General features: G+C 37.8%; 1 protein-coding gene across 5 annotated transcripts in view; it reads left to right on the top strand.

The window, feature by feature from the left end:
- EMC2 (ER membrane protein complex subunit 2) overlaps positions 1–20,126 on the top strand; it is a 209,468-nt gene that overhangs the window by 79,939 nt on the left and 109,403 nt on the right. For 4 of the 5 annotated variants that reach the window (XM_089898818.1, XM_089898820.1, XM_089898817.1 and 1 more), the window contains exons 2-4: positions 14,619–14,732; positions 15,250–15,314; positions 17,551–17,636. In XM_089898818.1, coding sequence (XP_089754944.1) covers positions 14,619–14,732; positions 15,250–15,314; positions 17,551–17,636 — 265 coding nt within the window. Of the gene's footprint in view, positions 1–4,438; positions 4,543–14,618; positions 14,733–15,249; positions 15,315–17,550; positions 17,637–20,126 lie in introns of those variants that run through there. The other variant, XM_022584582.2, reaches the window with a different exon arrangement.

The raw sequence follows: 20,126 nt of genomic DNA, 5'->3' as shown, positions 1-20,126 counted from the left end.
TGAAATAGTAATTCCCATGGTGTTGGACATGGCATAATCTACTATTTGGCTGCTGGGATAGTTTCCTGATATTTGTCACCAATATTGGGCAGTTGTTCAATCAGATAAAGAGGATTAAATATTTTTAATGTGTACAAATGAAAACTCTCTTTTTCAAAGGAATGAGAAGGTGAGAGGTAAAACTTTGAGAACATTTGTAAAGGTGGATTTACAGAAAGTATGCTTGATGTTTATGTTGCCAAGGTTATGGTTTTACCTATAGAAGGTATTTTTTAATTTACTTTATAATTACATTATAAAATGTTAAAGAAGAATACAGAAGTTTTGTCACTGACATGCCAGATTTTTCCTGAGTGTGTCTGAGGAAAGCAAGTTTTACTGGACAACTGAAATGTTATAAAATATGAACAGTCACTGTCCTCGCTTCAGAGAGTACTATTGGTGACAAACATTTTTCCTGTAAATATTTCATCTTTCACCTATGAACTAAACATCTCATCTCCACCCTATGAATTTCCCATCTTTTTTACCTACTAGTAGTAAGCACTTGAGCAAATAATTTCATTTCAGGGCCTCATTAGGAAATGCATACAATGTTCATTAGTGTTTTTCAAAATATGGGTCATTACCCCATTTGTGGGTCACAACTAATATTTTTATAAAATAAAATGGAATTGACTCAATTTGAATAGAAAATATAGAGAACAAGACACAGTAAAAGGCTTGTTTGCAAATTTTGTTTTAGTTTTAAATATCTGTATGCACAGTGTGATATAAAGTGTATTCCTTAATATAAGATGTAGGCAAAAAAGTTTGACAAATACTGTTCTAAAGAATCATAAGTTCCTTCTAACTCTAAAATGAAATTATTCTAGTTTTCAGCTCAAAAACTCTGATATTGACCTCTTTTAACCTTATGTCATATGGTTTATTGCCTGACAGACAACAGTAGCCAGCTATTGGGTTGGCCAAAAAGTGCCTTCGATTTTTAAGTAAAAATAAAAAACACATTTTTCATTTTCACCAAGACTTTTATTGAAAAAAGTATTCACCCTTTTGTTCCACTACCTTCTGCCATTTTTCAGGCAACTTTATAATTTCATCTTCCCAATACTTTTTTTATCTTTTTGAGCAAAGAACTGTTCCAGGTGCCTTTTACGGTCTTCCAGGGAATTGAAATTTTTTCCTTTAAGAGAATTTTGTAAAGACCAAAATAAATGGAAATCTGAAGGTACTATGTCTGGTGAATATGGCAGATGAATGAGAACTTCCCAGCCAAGCTAAGTTTTTGCCTGGTGATCAAAGAAACATGCAGTCTTGCGTTATCCTGATGGAAGGTTATGCGTTTTCTGTTGACTAATTCCGAATGCTTTTTTCTAGTGCTGATTTCAGTTGGTCTAACTGGGAGCAGTACTTTTTGGAATTAATCATTTGGTTTTCTGGAAGGAGCTCATAATAGAGGACTCCTTTCCAATCCCACTATATACACAACATCACCTTCATTGGATGAAGACCAGCCTTTGGTGTGGTTGGTGGTGGTTCATTTCGCTTGCCTCACAATCTCTTCTGTTCCACGCTCTTGTACAGTATCCACTTTTCATCGCCTGTCACAATTTGTCTTAAAACGGAACGTTTTCATTACATTTAAGTAGAGAATCACATGCGGAAATATGTTCAAGAAGCTTTTTTTTGCTTAACTTATGTGGAATCCAACCATCAAAGCGATGAACATAACTAGGCAGGTGCAAATGATTTTCAACACTTGATTTGGACATTTTGAGTATGTTGGCTATCTCCGCCGTGGTATAACACTGATGGTTCTCAATTAATGTCTCAATTTGATCGCTATCAACTACAACGGGTCTACCTGCCCGTGGAACATCATCCAGTGAGAAATCTCCAGCATGAAACTTCACAAACACTTTTGACATGTTCAATCACTCACAGTACCTTCTCCGTACACTGCACGAATCTTTTTTTGCATTTCAGTTGCGTTTTTACCTTTTAGAAATAATACGCCGAAAATGTTGCTTTTTTCCTTCCATCTTCAATGTTAAAATGGCTACAAAAAATTCACCTATTTTTATAAGTCTTTTTTAAAATGCATGCTGATGTGACAGCTGTCATGTGCAATCTAACAAAATTCTTTCAATGAAGTTAAAGACAACTAAGTGCTACTAGAGCCATCTTATGGAAAAAAACGAACGAACCTTTTGGCCAACCCAATACAAGGGCATTTAGTTAAAGTGAGTGAAAAATATTTACTCCCTTAATTAGTTGTACTCGTTACAGCCACTGTAAGTCATTAAAAGACAACTTCTTGGGCTTTCACACACTCTGGGTAAATGCCAGACCTAAGGCAGATAGGAGTTTGCCATGTTTGAGAAATAGAAATAGGTGAGAATGGTAGGTATCTAGTGAAAAGAGACAATGGTAGGAGATGAAGTAAATCACGGTAAAGTGTTTAGAGTATATTTTTACTGCCAGAGGAGCCATTTGAAAGCTGTAAGCAGAGGACTTCTCTGGCCTTTTTAAGACCAGTAGGATTGCTGTATAGAAAATAGATTTTTACACAGCAAGAATGAAACTAAGAAGGTTAAAAGACTATGACAGTCATTCAGGTGAGAGATGGTTGTGGCTTCTATTAAGGTAGTAGCAGTGGAGATGAAAAAAAAATAGATGGGTTTGGGGAAAGTTTTGGAAGCATACAATACAGACTTTGCTAATAGACTGGATATAGGGGGTTTGGCAAAGAAGGGAATCAATGATAGTTCCTAGAATTTTAGTTGTGATGGGGAAGAGCAAGTTGGGGGGCATGGTGGCAGGAATCCAGATTTCTGTTTGGGAGATGTTAACTTTGAGATACATTTTAGGCATCTAAATGAACATGTCAAGAAAGTAGAACTGGGTTTCATGGGAGAAGTAAGGACTGCTGGATTTTATGCATTTGGGCATCATCAACATATAAACAGTATTTATAGCCACAGGACTGCTACTTCCATAAGAGTGTCATGCAGTGTCTCTTTTAGTCTTGATAACAATTCAAGGGAGATATTTTCTTTTTATATCGATATGATTAGCTTCTTTCTATATCTGATCAACTCCTATGCTCAGAGATACATAGGCTAACTGTCAAGCAGCTACTAAATGGTGGAGCCTGGATTCAGATCTGTCTGACAGAGTTCTTGTTCTTTCCATTACACCAGGTTGTTTTACTGAAGTATTAGAATATGTGAATTTCTGAGTGGAGGATTTTAAATTTTTTTGAATGAAGGTTTTTTTTTTTTTAAAAGGTCTGTCTAGTCTAGAGAGAATGAACTTCATTCAGAATCTAATCCAAGTTTATAAATTCAGTAGTCTTTTCTATCCTTATGCAACTTCCCTTGGGCAGGTGCCACTGATAGTTCCTTTTTTTTTTTTTCTTTTTAACTCTACTCCTTTGGCATGTGGGATATGGCTCTCTGTTTTCCTTTTTCCTCATATGTTGATTTTCTTTTCTTCACTGACCCTTAAGTATATGTGTTATGCAGGAATTTTTAGCCTTCTTTCTTAACTTTACATATTCCCCCTTTACATTTTTATGTTCTCATTGCTTCAAATACTAAATATACCCTTAAGACCCTCAAGTTTTTTGCTTCCACTCCAGACATTTTTTCCCTAGCTCTATCCAACCAGGTCCAAAGGTTTCTGAAAGCAATTAGCCTGGAGGCTCCCCCGTGCGAATAAAGAGGAGCGAAGTGTAGGGGCTGTGATTAATTCATCTACTTATAATCATTTACATATCGTCTGCTTTTATGGAGTTTAAAAAATAGACTGGCAAGCAGACAGTGATCCACGGGGAGCGTTAACTAAGGGTTTGGATTGGCACGAAGCCATTCATGTGAACATAAAGAAGTCCTCGGCCACAGGAACATAATTTGCAAAGCAGAATTCTGCTTAATTCCTCAAAGAGATTTAACCAGAAAATTTTGAAGTGTATCAGTTCAGCCGAACATTAAAAAGGAAATCGAAGGCGAATCCCATCATGGAAGGAGGAAAGTTGGGGACAGATAACGGGTTCGCGCAGAACTTTGCATTGCAGCAGGTCATGAAGAGAACAAGGTACCGATTAGGAAGTGGGAAGAGAATGAATACACCTATGCAGAAAAAAGTGAAAAGCCGGGAGTGGCACACATTAAAGACCCAGAATTTGCTAAGAATCCACGGTAAAATAGACATCTCACCCCAAACCGGCTTCAGCGGCTCCCGCTCCAGCGGCTCCGGCTCCAGCGGCTCCGCCCCCGCGTCCTCACAGACCTTAACGCGCGGCGCACCGCCCAGCTCGTCCCGCCCCCTTTCCCGACTGCCCCTCGGCAGAGCCGCGTGCACGTGTGAGGCGGATCCCGCCCCCTCCGCGCTCTTGGCCAATGAGAAATGGTGTCGTAATTCGCCACCGCCTAGTCTCGGGTCGTGTGACCACATCTCCCCGCCCTCTCGCCCGGTTGCCTCCAGGTTCTGAGAAGATGGCGAAGGTCTCAGAGCTTTACGATGTCACATGGGAAGGTAACTGCTGCCGGGGCGGGCGCGGAAAGACCAGAAGCCGTGGGAAGCCGTTCGGGAGTCCCTGCTGCCCTCGGAGAGCTGGATTTTCCGGTCTCTCTTCGGCATTGGACCGGCAGAGCTGTGGTGGTGGCTGAGGTGGAGGTTGAGGCTGACCCCTTCATTGGCCCGGCCACCGACTGGGGTCTGCGGTGTTTCCCACCTCTTGCGCCAGTAGGCTGACCGACCGTCCTACCTCCGCGCCAGTCCAACGGCCCAGGGTAGCTTCCATTGAAAGGCGGCCGGGACCTGGGGCTAGGGTTGTCATACGTTTCCTGTGGCTGCTGGGCGGCGCGGAGGAGGCGGGATAGTTGCCTGCAGAAGCGTCTTTGCAGCCGAGAAATACACGGCCTGTACAGGCCTTTGAAGTGCTCTGTAAGGGTTACAATTCTGTGTAGTAAAGGTGTGTGGAAAACCCGTGAACATATCTGATTCTTTTACATGCCAGTTTACATTTCATTCTCTCTTCAAAACTGGGTTTCTGATTTCTCCCCTTGTTAATTATTCCCTGTCCCATTCCCCCTCAAAACACATTTACACACACAACTTCCTTCTTATTCCCTACCAGTAATTCCTTTTCTGAAGGGGAAGTACCTCTGGTTTAATCTGAGGTGGAGTTTGTGTTTAAATTTGGAAGCAGCCAAACTTTGGACGAGTTCTGTAAGAGATTTTCCTTTCTTAAAAACTTTCATGGGAGGCATGCATGCTTAAGAGAAGAGCCTTGAGTTTCTCTAAGGCATGGAATTTGTGTAATCGAAGTTTATATTCCCAACATTTCACAGTAGACTTCAGTAGCTTATTTGTTCGGATATTTAAATAATGGCCTGATAACATGTGGACTGAAAACTATATTGATTGTTCAGTGGTGAGTAAATCTTTCCAGTATTACAAAGTTGAAAACAATAATGGGAAAAGGTAAAATTCTTTTATACTGGAAGTGAATTCAGTGATGTATTATTGCTTTTGTGGCTTCTAGCACACTGAACTGCAGTGCTTCTACCTGTACTGGGGAATCCATTATATTAAAAGTATTAAGTTCTCAGTACTTGGAGACAGCAAATTAAGTAACACAGTCCCTGCCTTCAGGGAGTTCATAGTCAAATGGAGGAGGACAGACTTGTAACATAGTTTTAAAAGGCTTGTGGCAGGGTATATTCCTTCAGTAGATACGTGGCTGTTATTTTTAATGCTTTTAAGAAATTTTCAAATATTTCATGGTATTTCGAAGGTGCTATTTTGAAGGTATGTTCAATATAAGTTTCTTAGATGATAGTGTTGTGTAGAATGGTAGGGAAGGAGTAGGTGTGTAACTACCAGCAGACGAGGTAATTTAAGTAACTTGGACCTTACCCTGTGGACATTCTAAAGATGAGTGACATAATTAGATTTAGATTAATCAGTGATAACTACTTCACAAGTTTGTTGAGGAACAAAAGGGAAAACGTATGTTAAAGTGCTTTTAAACTATTAAATACATATAAAAAGATGATCTGACACCTGCCTGTGTCTCCAGCTTTATCTTAAGCTACTCTTAACCTTGCTCTGTGAGCTGGCCACGCTGGCTTTTGTTGAATTCCCTAAATATGCGATGCTCCTCTAGTCTTAAGACTGGATACAAGCTATTCCTTCTGATAGGAGTGTTCTTCCCTCCTGGTTCTACTCTTATACTCTGCTCTACCGACTATACTTTTATCATTTCTCGGCATTCCCCTCAAAGGTCACATACTTCAGAGAGCCTTCCTTGACCACCCTACCCCCGCCCATTCTCCATCCCGCCACCAAAATTTAAAAGAGAAAAGACAACAAAAACAAGCAACAAAACTTACCCCTGGTCCTTTAACTATGTGTCCTCATAGTACTGAAGTACTTACCCAATTGTGTTAAGTTTAAAAATGCCTCTCCTCGAATGAAGAGGGACCAGGCCTATCTTGTTCTAGTGCATGACATATTGGAGGAACTTGGTGATCTGTTGACTAAATGAATTGTTAGTAGGATTAAAAAATTTAAAAATCATCACAAAAAATACTATAAGTAATTTTCTTAGTATTGGAGTGATATTTTTAGTATCTTAGACTTAGGCAACTCACTTAGCAAATAGAATATAGTTTGCTCATTTTAATTAATGTAATCAATAAGTAGAATTAAAATTCTATTTTAGGAGACTTTTAGGAAAAGAGTATTGTAGATTTTTCTTTCAGAGACTTTTGGTAACAAGAGGGTAATGGGAGGACCCTCGGGGTAGTTTTTTTGTTTAGATTTGGAGGGGGGGCGGGAGTGTCAGTTGACCTGTGTCCTTTAAGAATTCCATTGAATAGGGCTTCCCTGGTGGCGCAGTGGTTGGGAGTCCGCCTGCCCATGCAGGGGATACGGGTTTGTGCCCTGGTCCGGGAGGATCCCATGTGCCGCGGAGCGTCTGGGACCGTGGGCCATGGCCGCTGAGCCTGCGCGTCCAGAGCCTGTGCTCCGCAACGGGAGAGGCCACAGCAGTGAGAGGCCCGCGTACCGCAAAAAAAAGAAAAAAAAAAAAAAAGTTTATTACATATTTATAAAAGACGTATATACTAAGTTTAACACTCTCAGTCTCTGTTGGGCTCTATAAAAAAGTAGGTATATGGTTTATTTATAAGCCAGTTGAAAGTTATTGATGTTTATTATATAGAGGAGTTTGGAGGTGGGAAAGAGTTGAAGGAGGGTATAGTCAAGTTTGTTGAGAATAGGGTATTTGGGCAGAATATGGATAGGATGCCTTGCACAGTGCCTGGCCTATAATAGGCATTAAATGAATATTTGTTGAAAAAATATTTATTAAAAATATTTGAGGGGATTTTAGTTGTATATGCTCACTGTCTCTACTTCTCTTTTTATTCAGTCCTTTAAACAACCACAATTTGGTTTCCATGCTCTATTAGTCTAGTAAGATTTCTAGGGAGATCTAATGCCGTGTCTAATGTATCTGTTTTGTACATCTATACTACATTTGTCATTGCAGGTCATTCCCTCTATGAAAAATTCTTTCTTGGTTTCTTAATAGCATTAAGGCTCTCTTTTTACTTTTCAGAACTTTGCTGTGTTCTCTACATCCATTTGCTCCTTAATTTTTGATGTCCCCAGTGGTTCTTTCCTTAGCCCTCTTCTTAATCTGTTATTGGTGGTGATTAATCCTGAGTTCAACAGACTTCTAACTGATGCAGGCATAGGTGTTATGTGGTCTGTGACTTTCCTGAAATTATATGCAAAATTGAGTGTGTTTTTAAACATGTACATATTTCTGGGGGAAAGTTGGTTCAAAGGTCCCATCAGCTTCAAAGAGCTCTAAAAAGGTTGAATGTCTTCTGTGGGTAATCATCCACACCTAGCTTTAATTATTAGCCTGTATGCTAAATGACATGTTAGTTAAACATATATTTGAGTACTTTGTGCCAGCTGCTGTTCCAGTTCTTGAGGATACAGTGCTGAAAAAGACAGGCAGGGTCCCAGGTCTCATGGCATGTGCCCTGAGATTTCACTTCTGCACTAAAGGTTCATATTTATGGATATGTAAATATTTAGTGAAGGTCATTTTTGCAAGGTAAGAGCTGGAGAGGTAGGTTGGTGCCTTGAATACTAGCCTAAGGAATTTGGACTTTATTTTGTAGATAGTTGGGAGCCACTTTCCTATTTAAAAAAAAAAAAAAAAGATCAGTGACTCCTTTTGTTAAACTTAAAATTTTAAATGGACTTTTGATATAGGGCAGGGCTTTTTCTTTGATAGGGATCTCCTGATTGAAATTCCTTGTCATCTTTAATAAACCATTTTCAACTTTGCTTTCTGTAACATGGAACAAGAACATAAAGACCCTTGTATAGCAGCTTCAGTGCACAAGTCAGTGCATTGAGTCACCTTAATATAACAGCAGTTTTTGAAAGCTCTTTACCTTTGTGGAGTCTTTTTAAAGCATCCAGCTTTGTTTTATAGAAAAAGTCTATCTTTTAAACTCACGTTTTTTTTGGCTTTTGTAATATTTAATTATAGTATATAATTACATTAAGTTTAACTGCCATGAACTGGTTTGCATGCAAACACAACTGACTTTTTAAAACGTAACAAATAATGGAAACAACCAAGAGCCTGTTGGCCAAGAGCTTCTCAAATGCTAGGGGCATCATTAGTATTTTTTGCAGGAAGAAATTCTTTGATTATAACTGGAGGATAGTTAGAGTTTTTAATGAACCTTATTAATGTCACCCATCATATTTTTTTCATTGAAGTATAATTTACAAACACCCCTCATATTTTAATTACTTGTTTACATTCTGTACACACACAAATCTTCTCAGTGCTTCCAATGACCAGCATAGTGGTGAGAGTCAAAAAATAGCTCTCAGTAAATGCTAATTAAAATTTTTGTAGCACTTTATATTTTATGAAGTGCTTTACATAAATTACCTGATATTAGGAGTTCTAAACTCAGATGCCAAGAAGATGAGGATAATGTGTGAAATTACGTGAAAGATGATAGTGGTGCCTATGAAGAACTGGTGAGTGCATGCCTTATCTAAAGGTAATCAGAATCAGATTAAAAACAGATTACCCCCCACCCCAACCCCCAGCATTGTACTGGCTAAGACATTTGAGGGGTCTAGGTTTTGCTTTATGTAACGTTCATGGCAGATAGGCTTGTGATCTTCTGTATTTTATAGCTGAGGTTAGAAATGTTATATAACAGGTCCAAGATGACTATGCTAAGTAGCAGCATTGGGATTTAAACCAAAGTCCTCTGACTGTAGCTCCTATGTCTTTATGCCACTTCATGCTCTAAATCTGGAATTGGCATTATTTTCTGTAAAGGGCCAGGTAGTAAATATTTTCAGCTTTGTGTGACATATGGTTTGTCTCAACTATTCAGCTCTACCATTGTAGCACAGAAACAGTCAGACAGTACCGAAATGAATAAGGGTACCTGTGGGTTTTTTTGTTTTGGGTTTTTTTTGGGGGGTGGGGGGTGCCTGTGTTCTGGTAAAACTTTATCTATAAAACAAGTGGCTGCAAAATTTGGTCCTGGGACTTTAGTTTATTGACCCCTGCTTTCAGTCTCCTGCTTTAAATGAAATATGAAGACCAAAACCAAAGATGGAAGGATTAGGAAAAGATAAATAGCATTTGGTTTTAGAGAATGTACTGGTGGCTTGCAGAGAAGTTTCAAAGCCTTTTGGTTCAGAAACAAAAGAGAATTAAAAGTGGGTATGAGAACAGGTAAGGAAACAGAGGGTAGAACATTAATAGCTTAAATTTTTTTGAGCACATTTTGTACCATACACTGTTCTAAACACATAAATTATCTCACAGTGCTTACCACAACAACTATATGATACAGGTATTATTATTTTTCATCTCCACTTTTTAGATGAGAACATTAAAGTGAAAAGTGTTAACTATCCAATATCACACAGATAGAAAGTGGTAGAACTGGCATTTGAACTCCAGCAGTTTGAATTTTGCATCTTCACTTTTAACCACTACACACTAGTGCCTTTAGATAGTAGAAGAGATATCTGAAGAAAGAAGATAAAAATTTAAAGCTTATGGGAGTTTTGAAACACAGGAAAAACCTTTGGATAGTGAAAAGAATTGTGAGGCAAAATTGAAGTGTATGTAACACTTTAAATACATCTTTGAGGGAGTCATAACAGTGCATAGATAATACTTTTTACCTTGCTTTAAAAATATCTTGAAGTACATGTTATACTCAATTTGGTTTTCTTTTAAAATTTAGAACTTGGGTAAATAGGGAAATATTTGCGTGAAAGGGCTCATTGTTTTTCCTAGTTAATCTTTAGAAAAAGTGCTTTTATTACCAAGTCCAAGATCATTCTGCTCAACGAGCAACAGACTAATAAATCGAGAGGTGAGTTGTTGGGACAAGGAATAGTGACTTTATTCAGAAAGCCAGCCAGCTGAGAAGATGGTGGACTGGTGTCCCAAAGAACCATCTTACCCCAGTTAGAATTCAGGCTCTTTTATAACTAAAAGAGGAGAGGGGGTATGGTTGATTGCTGCAAACTTCTTGGTGTCAAAATCCTTTGTTCTTGCATCTGTTCATGTAGGTCAGGTCATGATGTTCCTGAAAACCTCCAACAAGACAAACTTTATACTCTGTTTGCAACTTCTTATCTCTGTATAAGTAGAAAAGTGTTATACCTTTAAAGGTTGGAGTCTTGAGAAAGGGCTGGCCTGTATATTTCAGGCCATTAGGCAACACTCTTAACTTGTAGCAAAAGCAATAGAATACAAAGGTTAAAGTAAAAGAAAAAGATACAATATGGAGCCAGATTTGTTCTTTCCTATTATACTTTGCTCTCCTAATTTTCCTTCTTCTGGTGAGTGATCCTTCAGGTTTTTTTTTAAGGGTCTCTGGGAGTAGTCTTTGACAGAGAAACATGTTCCCCACCCCTGCTGTGGGTTACATAAACTAAGAATTAACCTGAGCTCCATTTTGCAATGGCCTGAAGGAACTCCTTTGCCTGCCTTCTCTCTCTCCCCCAGTAGGTGGGTTGGGCACTTTCCCAGTCCCTGGGAAAAGGTGGTACCTTTTTGGTACCAGGGACTGGTTTCACGGAAGACAATTTTTCCACGGACCAGGGTAGGGTGGATGGTTTTGGGATGATTCCAGCACATTACATTTGTTGTGCACTTTATTTCTATTGTTATTACATTGTAATATGTAGTGAAATAATTATAAAATTCACCATAATGCTGACAGGAGGTGGAGCTCAGGCAGTAATGAGAATGATGAGGAGTGGCTGTAAATACAGATAAAGCTTTGATCACTTGCCCGCTGCACTCAGCTCCTGCTATGCGGCCCGGTTCCTGACAAGCCATGGACTGGTACTGATCCATGACCTGGAGGTTGGAGACCCTTGCCTTACCAAATGAGATACTTTTATTCCTCTACCATAGTTTATGCTCTTTGTTGTAGAATTCATCTAACAAACTCCCTTTGATCCTTAGGGCTTAATTCACATATCACAGGTGTCTTCTTTAACCCTTTCTCCCTGCCAGGTGAAATTAATCTTTCCCTCACCTTGCTTTCTTAGTGCTCTGAACATAACCACTATCTTACCTTTTATCACATTATTTTGCTGCTGTTTGCAGTTTTTCTGTTAACTTGTCAATTTCTTAGGCACACTGGATGATTCTTTTTCATCATTACGTTTATAGCATGTTATAAAAAGTATGTATTAATATATTTTTGAATGACTAATTAGAAGTCATGGGGGACATGACAGTGGGTGAAAGAGAATGTTTTAAAAGTCAGAGATTTTCCAGTAATATACTTTGATTATGAATAAGTAGGAGGAGACTGATGGAAAATTGAGTACTGTTGGTAAATGAGAAATTTGACAAAAAAGGAGATGGGACCAGTTTTTCTCTTTTAGTCTCTAGTTTATGGGAAAGAATTCTACAGTTTCTTAAAGGGCATTCTAAAGCAAGTTAAGAAATAATCTAATAGATTAAAAGATATTTCTTAAATTCAAACTGCATATTTTATTAATTCGCCTGGGCTAGCATTTCTTAATTTGGGTGTCAGGGTACAGGCGAGGGGTGCAGTTTTGTGGAACAGATTTGTAAAACACTAAATAAATTTGTATTCCCGAGGCCCTTCCTATTTTAAAATAGTCTGCCAGGTTGACAGAGAATGTCAACTTCAGACAGTATAACTATGGTATAGGGGATGTGGTTTGAATGAGTTCTGAGAACCCAGGTTGTGGACCTTGTGGATATATGTTATATGCATGTTATCTTGTGGATATATGTTATATTGTGATGTAATAAGGTATAATGTATATTTGGTCTTCATCCCCAATTTCTGGCACAGAGCTCCTAAACCCTTGTAATTTCCTTAGTGATAAGGTTGATAGGAACATCTTCTGTTATAATATTTGGTCTTAGTCCTGGGTTCCACATACAACATCTTCTGAGATTTATAGTGATACATGTCTTTTTATATACCACTGAATAACTGGTGGCTGGATAGCTTCGGGATGGGGGCTGGTCACTGGTAAGACCAAGACTTGAGTGAAGGGTTGGAACTTTCAACCCTACCTCTCAACCTGCTGGAAGGGGAGAGGATCTGGAGATTGACTTAATAACCAGTGTCTAAGGATCTAATCAGTCATGCCTACAGACTGAAACCTTCATAAAAGCCCCTAAACTTCAGGGTTCGTAGAACTTCTAGGTTGGTGGATACATCAAGATGCTGGGATGGTGACTCACTCAGAGAGGGTACTCCTATGCCCCCGAAAACCCCCTCCCACCCCCCAGCTCTTTGCTCTGTGTATCTCTTCCATTTGGTTGTTTCCTGAGTTGTATCCTTTATAAAAAACCAGTAATAGTAAGTGAAGCACTTTCCTGAGTTCTTTCAGCCACTCTAGCAAGTATCAAACTGGATGAGGGAGTTGTAGAAAGGAACCCCTGATTTTGTAACGAGTTGCTCAGAAATATGGGTATCCCTGACTTGTGTTGGTTTCTGAAGTGGGGGCAGTCTTTTGAGACTGAGTCCTTAACCTGTGGGGTATGAGTAACCTACTTTTTTGTTTGCCTGCTCAATTCCTCTTCAACCTTTAAGATTCAGTTCAAGTTACTTCCTGTGCAGAGTGAGAGTCAAGGTGATTTCTAGGTTTCAGTAGAAGAAATTAACTATGTTAATTTGTAATGATTTTCTAAGACCGTTTTTGTAAATTCACTTAGGGTCCATTTTCATCTTATGATGATTTTTGTTTTCTTTTGTAGACTTCGAACTGTAGGGACTCAGGTAATGCATATAAAGGTAGTGAAAATCCTATATGCTTCTCTTAGATATATTCTATAGAAGCATAGCATATTGTTTATTTAACTCATGTGTTCAACAACAACTTAATTCAACTATTTAAATCTGTACAACATGTATGTCAATAGAAGGAAGAAGGTAATACTTAAGATGAATATGTAAGATTTTCAAGAGGTAAGAGTAAGAAAGCATGTATGTAATTGGTGAACTGGACAGTTAATTCTACCTTAGCCATATAAAAAAGGGATCTTTTTTCTGGGTTAGGTACTCCCCCACCCCAGTTATTATTTCTGCTATTGTCAAAATGCTGTTCTTTGAAACTCCAGAGTTCCCTATTGTATTAATATGCAAAGTTGTTCTCTCAACTTTTGTTGTTTGCTAGTGCCTTTGACCTTACTTTACATTATTCATTTTTATCTTTATATATAATCAAAAAATTTCCTTTGTCCTAATTTTTTCTTCTGTGTATTTCCCTGTGTAATTGTGTATCTTTATATGGACTGTTGTAGTAATGTTGTTATTAAGAGAGTTTTGTGATGAATGTTTCTTCAGTGCTGATAGCCTAATATGATACCCTGATTATGAAAATTTTATATTCTTGAGTCAATGGGTAAACTTCAGGAGCACCTTGAATTTTTGAGATTTCAATGTATAATTTTATTTGTTTTTCTGAGAAAATAATCCTTAGCTTTTATCAAATTCTGAACATTGTAACCCAAAAAAGCTATGATCCATAGTTGCTTAAAGGGATAGAAGATATTTGTAGCAGACCCATGCTGTACACTACTTTTAAAGATGGTTGTAATATCGGTTGTAATGCATTTTCAGTCTTCTAAAGCAGGGGTCCCCAATCCCCTGTCCTCGGCCTGTTAGGAACCAGGCCACACAGCAGGAGGTGAACGGTGGGTGAGTGAGCAAAGCTTCATCTGCTGCTCCCCATCACTCACATTACCGCCTGAACCATTGCTCGCACTACTGCCTGAAACATGCCCCTCCCCCGTCCGTGGAAAAGTTGTCTTCCACGAAACCACTCCCTGATGCCAAAGAGATTGGGGAGCTCTGTTCTAAAGGATCTGTTGGTCTTGCTAAAATGATTTTCTGCTTTATGAAATTTGAGATACCATAGACTTTTACATTAGTGTGAGTGTATTTTCTTAAAAAGTTGATTTCATCTTGTCAACTGACATTAATCAAATGTATATATATATGTAATCGCAAGCATTTTTTTTTCAGAAATGCGAGATAAAATGAGAAAATGGAGAGAAGAAAACTCACGAAACAGTGAGCAAATTGTGGAAGTTGGAGAGGAATTAATTAATGAATATGCTTCTAAGCTTGGAGATGATAGTAAGTTTTTTAATTTATTGTGTTCATGCTCAGCACGTGTTTCATTTACAGTTCTTAGTTTTTTTTAAAAAATATTATTATTATGTTTTTTCTGCTGTTCATATTAATCTCTCTATGATCTGTTAGTTTTTAAAAAACTTCTTAGGAAGTCTTAATGACAATTTTATTTTGAGAAGGACTTATAATTGTTGGTAGTAGTGAAGCTATCAAATAGGCATTTTTGTTTTAAAGCTCATAAGGCTGTAGTCCTGGTCAGGTCAAAATGTATTTTATAATGATCTTTTGAAACAGTAAAAGTATTAAATAATTAGAGATTTTTTTTTACCTTATATTAAAATATTTTGCATTGCTGAAAACATAAGGTTGCTTTCTTTCCTTAATTCCAGATGTAATACAATAAATCAATTTTCAGTTATGAGTAATGTTCTTTAAAATATCAGAAACAGGAAGAATTTATTATCTAATTTCTGTTCTGAGATTTTTATATTAAATTCAGTTTTTTCCTCTGTGTATCTAGTTTGGATCATATATGAACAGGTGATGATTGCGGCCCTCGACTATGGTCGGGATGACTTGTCATTGGTAGGTATTTAAACTTGTTTTATTTTATATTTAATTTGCTTCATAAATTATGTGTAAGCAGTTAGTATATGGCTGTATTGAATCCTTTCTGTAGGTGGTTTTCAGTGCTACTCTTTTTTTTTTTTTTTTTTTTGCGGTATGCGGGCCTCTCACTGTCGTGGCCTCTCCCATCGCGGAGCACAGGCTCCGGACGCGCAGGCCCAGCGGCCATGGCTCACGGGCCCAGCCGCTCCGCGACATGTGGGATCCTCCCGGATTGGGGCACGAACCCGTGTCCCCTGCATCGGCAGGCAGACTCTCAACCACTGTGCCACCAGGGAAGCCCTCAGTGCTACTCTTGAGTAGCTGGGACTAGCTAGGTACTTTGGGACACAGTATGTTTTTATATCTTTTTAACAATCCTGAGAAGTAGATGTTTAGTATCCCAGTTTCACTGAAGAGGTTAAATTAGTTGGTGAAGGTTATCCACTTAATAGGTGAATTATGCCATATTATAGAGTTAAAAATAAGCATATAGTTTAAAACATTTATTTTTGGGGTTGTTAAATGACTTAATATATAATGTTAAGTACTGTTTTACAATGTTTTAAATGTATATGTTAAATTAGTAGAAAATCCTGACATGTACAGAACATGACTTAAAATATTAATATTAGGTATTTAAGTGGGGCCTGACACATGGAAGTAATTTTTAATTTTAATTTAATTTTAAAATAAAAGAATGATAGCTATATTTTTAAACACTCATGTGCTAGGTGCTATGCTAGAAGCTTTACATCATGGTTTATTTAATCTTTATAATTATTTCTTAATTTGATTTGTGTTTGATACTATCACTATATTCATTATATAAATCAGGAAGCAGTGGTTTCTGTTCTTTTGTTCTGTATTTCTGAGCTCTTAAGTGCTCTTTCACACTGCTTCCTCATTTAAGCCCAAAAGAAATACAAAAAAAACAGAAAGTAGAAATACCCAAGAACATATGCATGTCTAATTAGCTTTGTCCTTTTCAAGGTAATTATGTCATGTTGACTATACACATAATTCCAGTGGAGCTACCAGTGATAAAAAATATTCCACGAAACCGTTGTATTACATTTAGCACCTATGAGACATAGCCTTTGAATACCAACAGAGGTGGCAGCTTATATCTTGAGGGAAATTTTGAAATTTTTTTTTGTATAGCAAAATGCCATTTAGTAAAGTAGGAGATTAAGTGAATAGGTAATAACTTCTTTTGTAACACAGAATTTTTTTTTTAATGGTTCGGAACTTCAGCACAGTTAGCTTGATTGAACAAGTACTATGAGTTTTGCATGATGTCAGAGAAATAAATGACCATCATCTTCAGTTTTGACTAACTTGAATATTTTTCTTATTACAGAACTTAGAGCCACAGACTTTGAAGCTATATTTCCAGATCATATTAAAATCTACTTTATTATTGGTTAATAGTTTCTTCATTAGTTAAAGGCATTTTTAATCAGTTATGCTTGGGGGAACTAGAGTGGACCATTTTTATCATGCTTAATATTTCTAGCACTTCCAAGACTCTTATAATCCCTTATAGGTTGCTGTGAACATAGTAGGTGCTCAATAAATATTTGATTATTTGTGTAGTTGAGTTGATGGGTAAATTATGGATATCTGCCAAAAGGAGATTGGTACTCCATTGATATGGTGTCTGTATTTTATGACCCCAAATCACATGTGTACTGACAAGGTGATTGATTAGAATATGACTTCAACAGGGCAAAATTAAACAAAGTGTTAACAGTATTTGCTAGGGACTTGAGGTTACTACCAAAAAACTTAATTTTTATCAAGAGAATGTTTGTGCAATACTTAGGAAGAAAAGGCCAGCAAGCAGTTGTAGTTATTTAAGTGGTGCCTGACACATTATGGAAGCAATTTTTAAGTGATATGGTAGTAGTATTTGAAGAGTTATTAGTGGACCTCATAATCTGCTCATTTTCTTAGTTAAGAGCTTGATGAGTTTCTGAGAACTGATTGTTGTCCTCACTGTAAGTTCAGAGTTCTTTTACCGCATTATTCATTACTGATTAATTTCACTTATGTCATTAGATCTCAGTAATGAAATTATTTAAGAAAAACATTGAAGACTATGTAAGCCGTTCCTTGTAACCCATTTAGTATATGTAGTGTAATTACTACTCTTCAAGTCTTTTTTTTTTTTTTTAATCTTCAAGTCTTTTTTACCAATATTTTTTTTTAGTTTTGTCTTCAGGAGTTGAGAAGACAGTTCCCTGGCAGTCACAGAGTCAAGCGACTAACTGGCATGAGATTTGAAGCCATGGAGAGGTAACTGAATCTTGTAAATAGTGTGATCCTGTTTTAAAATGGCAAACATGGGGTCTTACATTTAGGTCCTTCTGTACCCGAGGCAACATCATTAATTGTGCAAGATCTTTTGCTAGTGAGCTTCAGAATAGTGTCAGAGTGCTTCTCAGCCTAAATCCTGCCAAGTTACTCTCCTTAAATAGAATTTGACATAAGAGTGTAATCCATTTACCATCTTTGGCCTAGTGGAATTGGGATCATGCTTTGGAGTAAAATAGGCTTCCTATCCTGTTTCTAAGGATTTATTAGCTATTGACCTGGCAAATTATTTAAGATTTTCAGCCTTACTCCTCTGTAAAACAAGAATATTACCAACTTGTCAGGGTTGTTTTGGGAATTAATAATGATATACGTGTAGTGCCCTCACAGGCACTCAAGGTATAGAAGCTATTATTATTATTATTTTATTTACTTATTTATTTTTTGCGGTACGCGGGCCTCTCACTGTTGTGGCCTCTCCTGTTACGGAGCACAGGCTCCGGACGTGCAGGCTCAGCGGCCATGGCTCACGGGCACAGCCACTCTGCGGCATGTGGGATCTTCCCAGACCAGGGCACGAACCCGTGTCCCCTGCATTGGCAGGCAGACTGTCAACCATTGTGCCACCAGGGAAGCCCTATTATTATTTTTTTAATTGAGATATAATTGATATATAACATTGTATTAGTTTCAGGTGTATAACATAATGATTTGTTAAATGTGTACTTTGTGAAATGATTACCGCAATAAGTTTAGTTAACATCCATCATCATAGTTATAAATTTTTTTCTTATGATAAGAATGTTTAAGGTTTACTCTGTTAGCAACTTTAAAATGTACAACACAGTATTGTTAACTATAGTAAACCATGCTGTATTATATCCCCAGGACTTAATTTATCTTATAACTGGATGTTTGTACCTTTTGACCACCTTCACCCACTTCTCCCACTCACCATTCCCTCGTCTGGCAACCACTAATCTGTTCTATGTATCTGTGAGCTCAGGTTCTCTTTGATTCCACATGTAAGTGAGATCATACAGTATTTATCTTTCTCTGTCTGACTTATTACACTTAGCATAATGCCCTTAAGGTCCATCCAGGTTGTCATAAATGGCAGAATTTCTTTCCTTTTTTGTGGCTCAGTAATATTCCATTGTATATACAGTTGACCCTTGAGTAACATGGGTTTGAATTGTGTGAGTCCACTTAGTACGTGGATTTTTTTCAATAGTAAATACTACAGTGCTACACAGTCTGTAGTTGGTTGAATCTGTGGATGTAGAACCTTGGATATGGAAGGACCGATTTTAAGTTATATATGGATTTTCCTTTTTTTAATTTAAATTTTTACTTTTGGCTGTGCTGGGTCTTTGTCGTGGCACGCAGGCTCTTCATTGTGGCACATGGGCTTCTCGTTGCAGCATGCGGGCTTCTCTAGTTGCAGCACGCGGGCTTCTCTAATTGCGGTGCACGGGCTCAGTAGTTGTGATGTGTGGGCTCTCTAGTTGTGGCATGCGGGCTCTAGAGCATGTGGGCTCAGTAGTTGCGGCACGTGGGCTTGGTTGCCCTGTGGCATGTGGGATCTTAGTTCCCCAACTAGGAATTGAACCTTCATCCCCTGCATTGGAAGGCGGATTCTTAACCACTGGACCACTAGGGAAGTCCCCTATGTATGGATTTTCCACTGTACTGTAGGTTTGGGGCTCCTGACCCACACGTTGTTCAAGGGTCAGCTGTACTTACACCAAACTGTTTTAGCCATTTATCTGTCGATGGACACGTAGGTTGTTTCCATGTCTTGGCTGTTATAAATAATGCTGCGATGAACATGGGGGTTCAAATATCTTTTCAAGTTAGTGATTTTATTTCCTTTGGATAAATACCCAGAAGTAGAATTGACTAGATTAAATGGTAGTTCTGTGTTTAATTTTTTGAGGAACTTTTATACTGTTTTCCATAGTGACTGTGCCAATCTACATTCCCATCGACAGTGCACAAGGGTTCCCTTTTCTCCACATCCTTCCAACACTTGGTATGTTTTGTCTCTTTGATAATAGCCATTCTAATAAGTATGAGGTGATATCACATTGTGGTTTTAATTTTCATTTCCCTGATGATTAGTGATGTTGAGCACCTTTTCATGGACTTGTTGGCTATTTGTGTGTCTTCTTTAGAAAAATGTATATTCAGTTGCTCTGACCCCTTTTACTTGGATTGTTTGTTTTTTTGTTATTGAATTATATAAGTTCTTATAATATTTTGGTTATTAGCCCCTTATCAGGTATGATTTGCAAATATTTTCTCTAATTCCATAAGTTGCCTTTTCATTCTGTTGATGTTTTTCTTTGCTGTGCAGAAGCTTTTTTAGTTTGATGTAGTCCCACTTGTTTATTTTTGCTTTGGTTGACTTTGCTTTTTGTGTTGAATCCAAAAAATCATCACCAAGATTGATGTCAAGGAGTTTACCAC

The sequence above is a fragment of the Delphinapterus leucas genome, chromosome 17 (assembly GCF_059928025.1).
Source record: "Delphinapterus leucas isolate spDelLeu-1000000601 "Yukka" chromosome 17, BTC_Dleu_Yukka2, whole genome shotgun sequence".
Lineage (NCBI taxonomy): Eukaryota > Metazoa > Chordata > Mammalia > Artiodactyla > Monodontidae > Delphinapterus > Delphinapterus leucas.
Note: the sequence above shows the minus strand (reverse complement) of the source record. Positions and strands in the feature narration are given on the sequence as shown.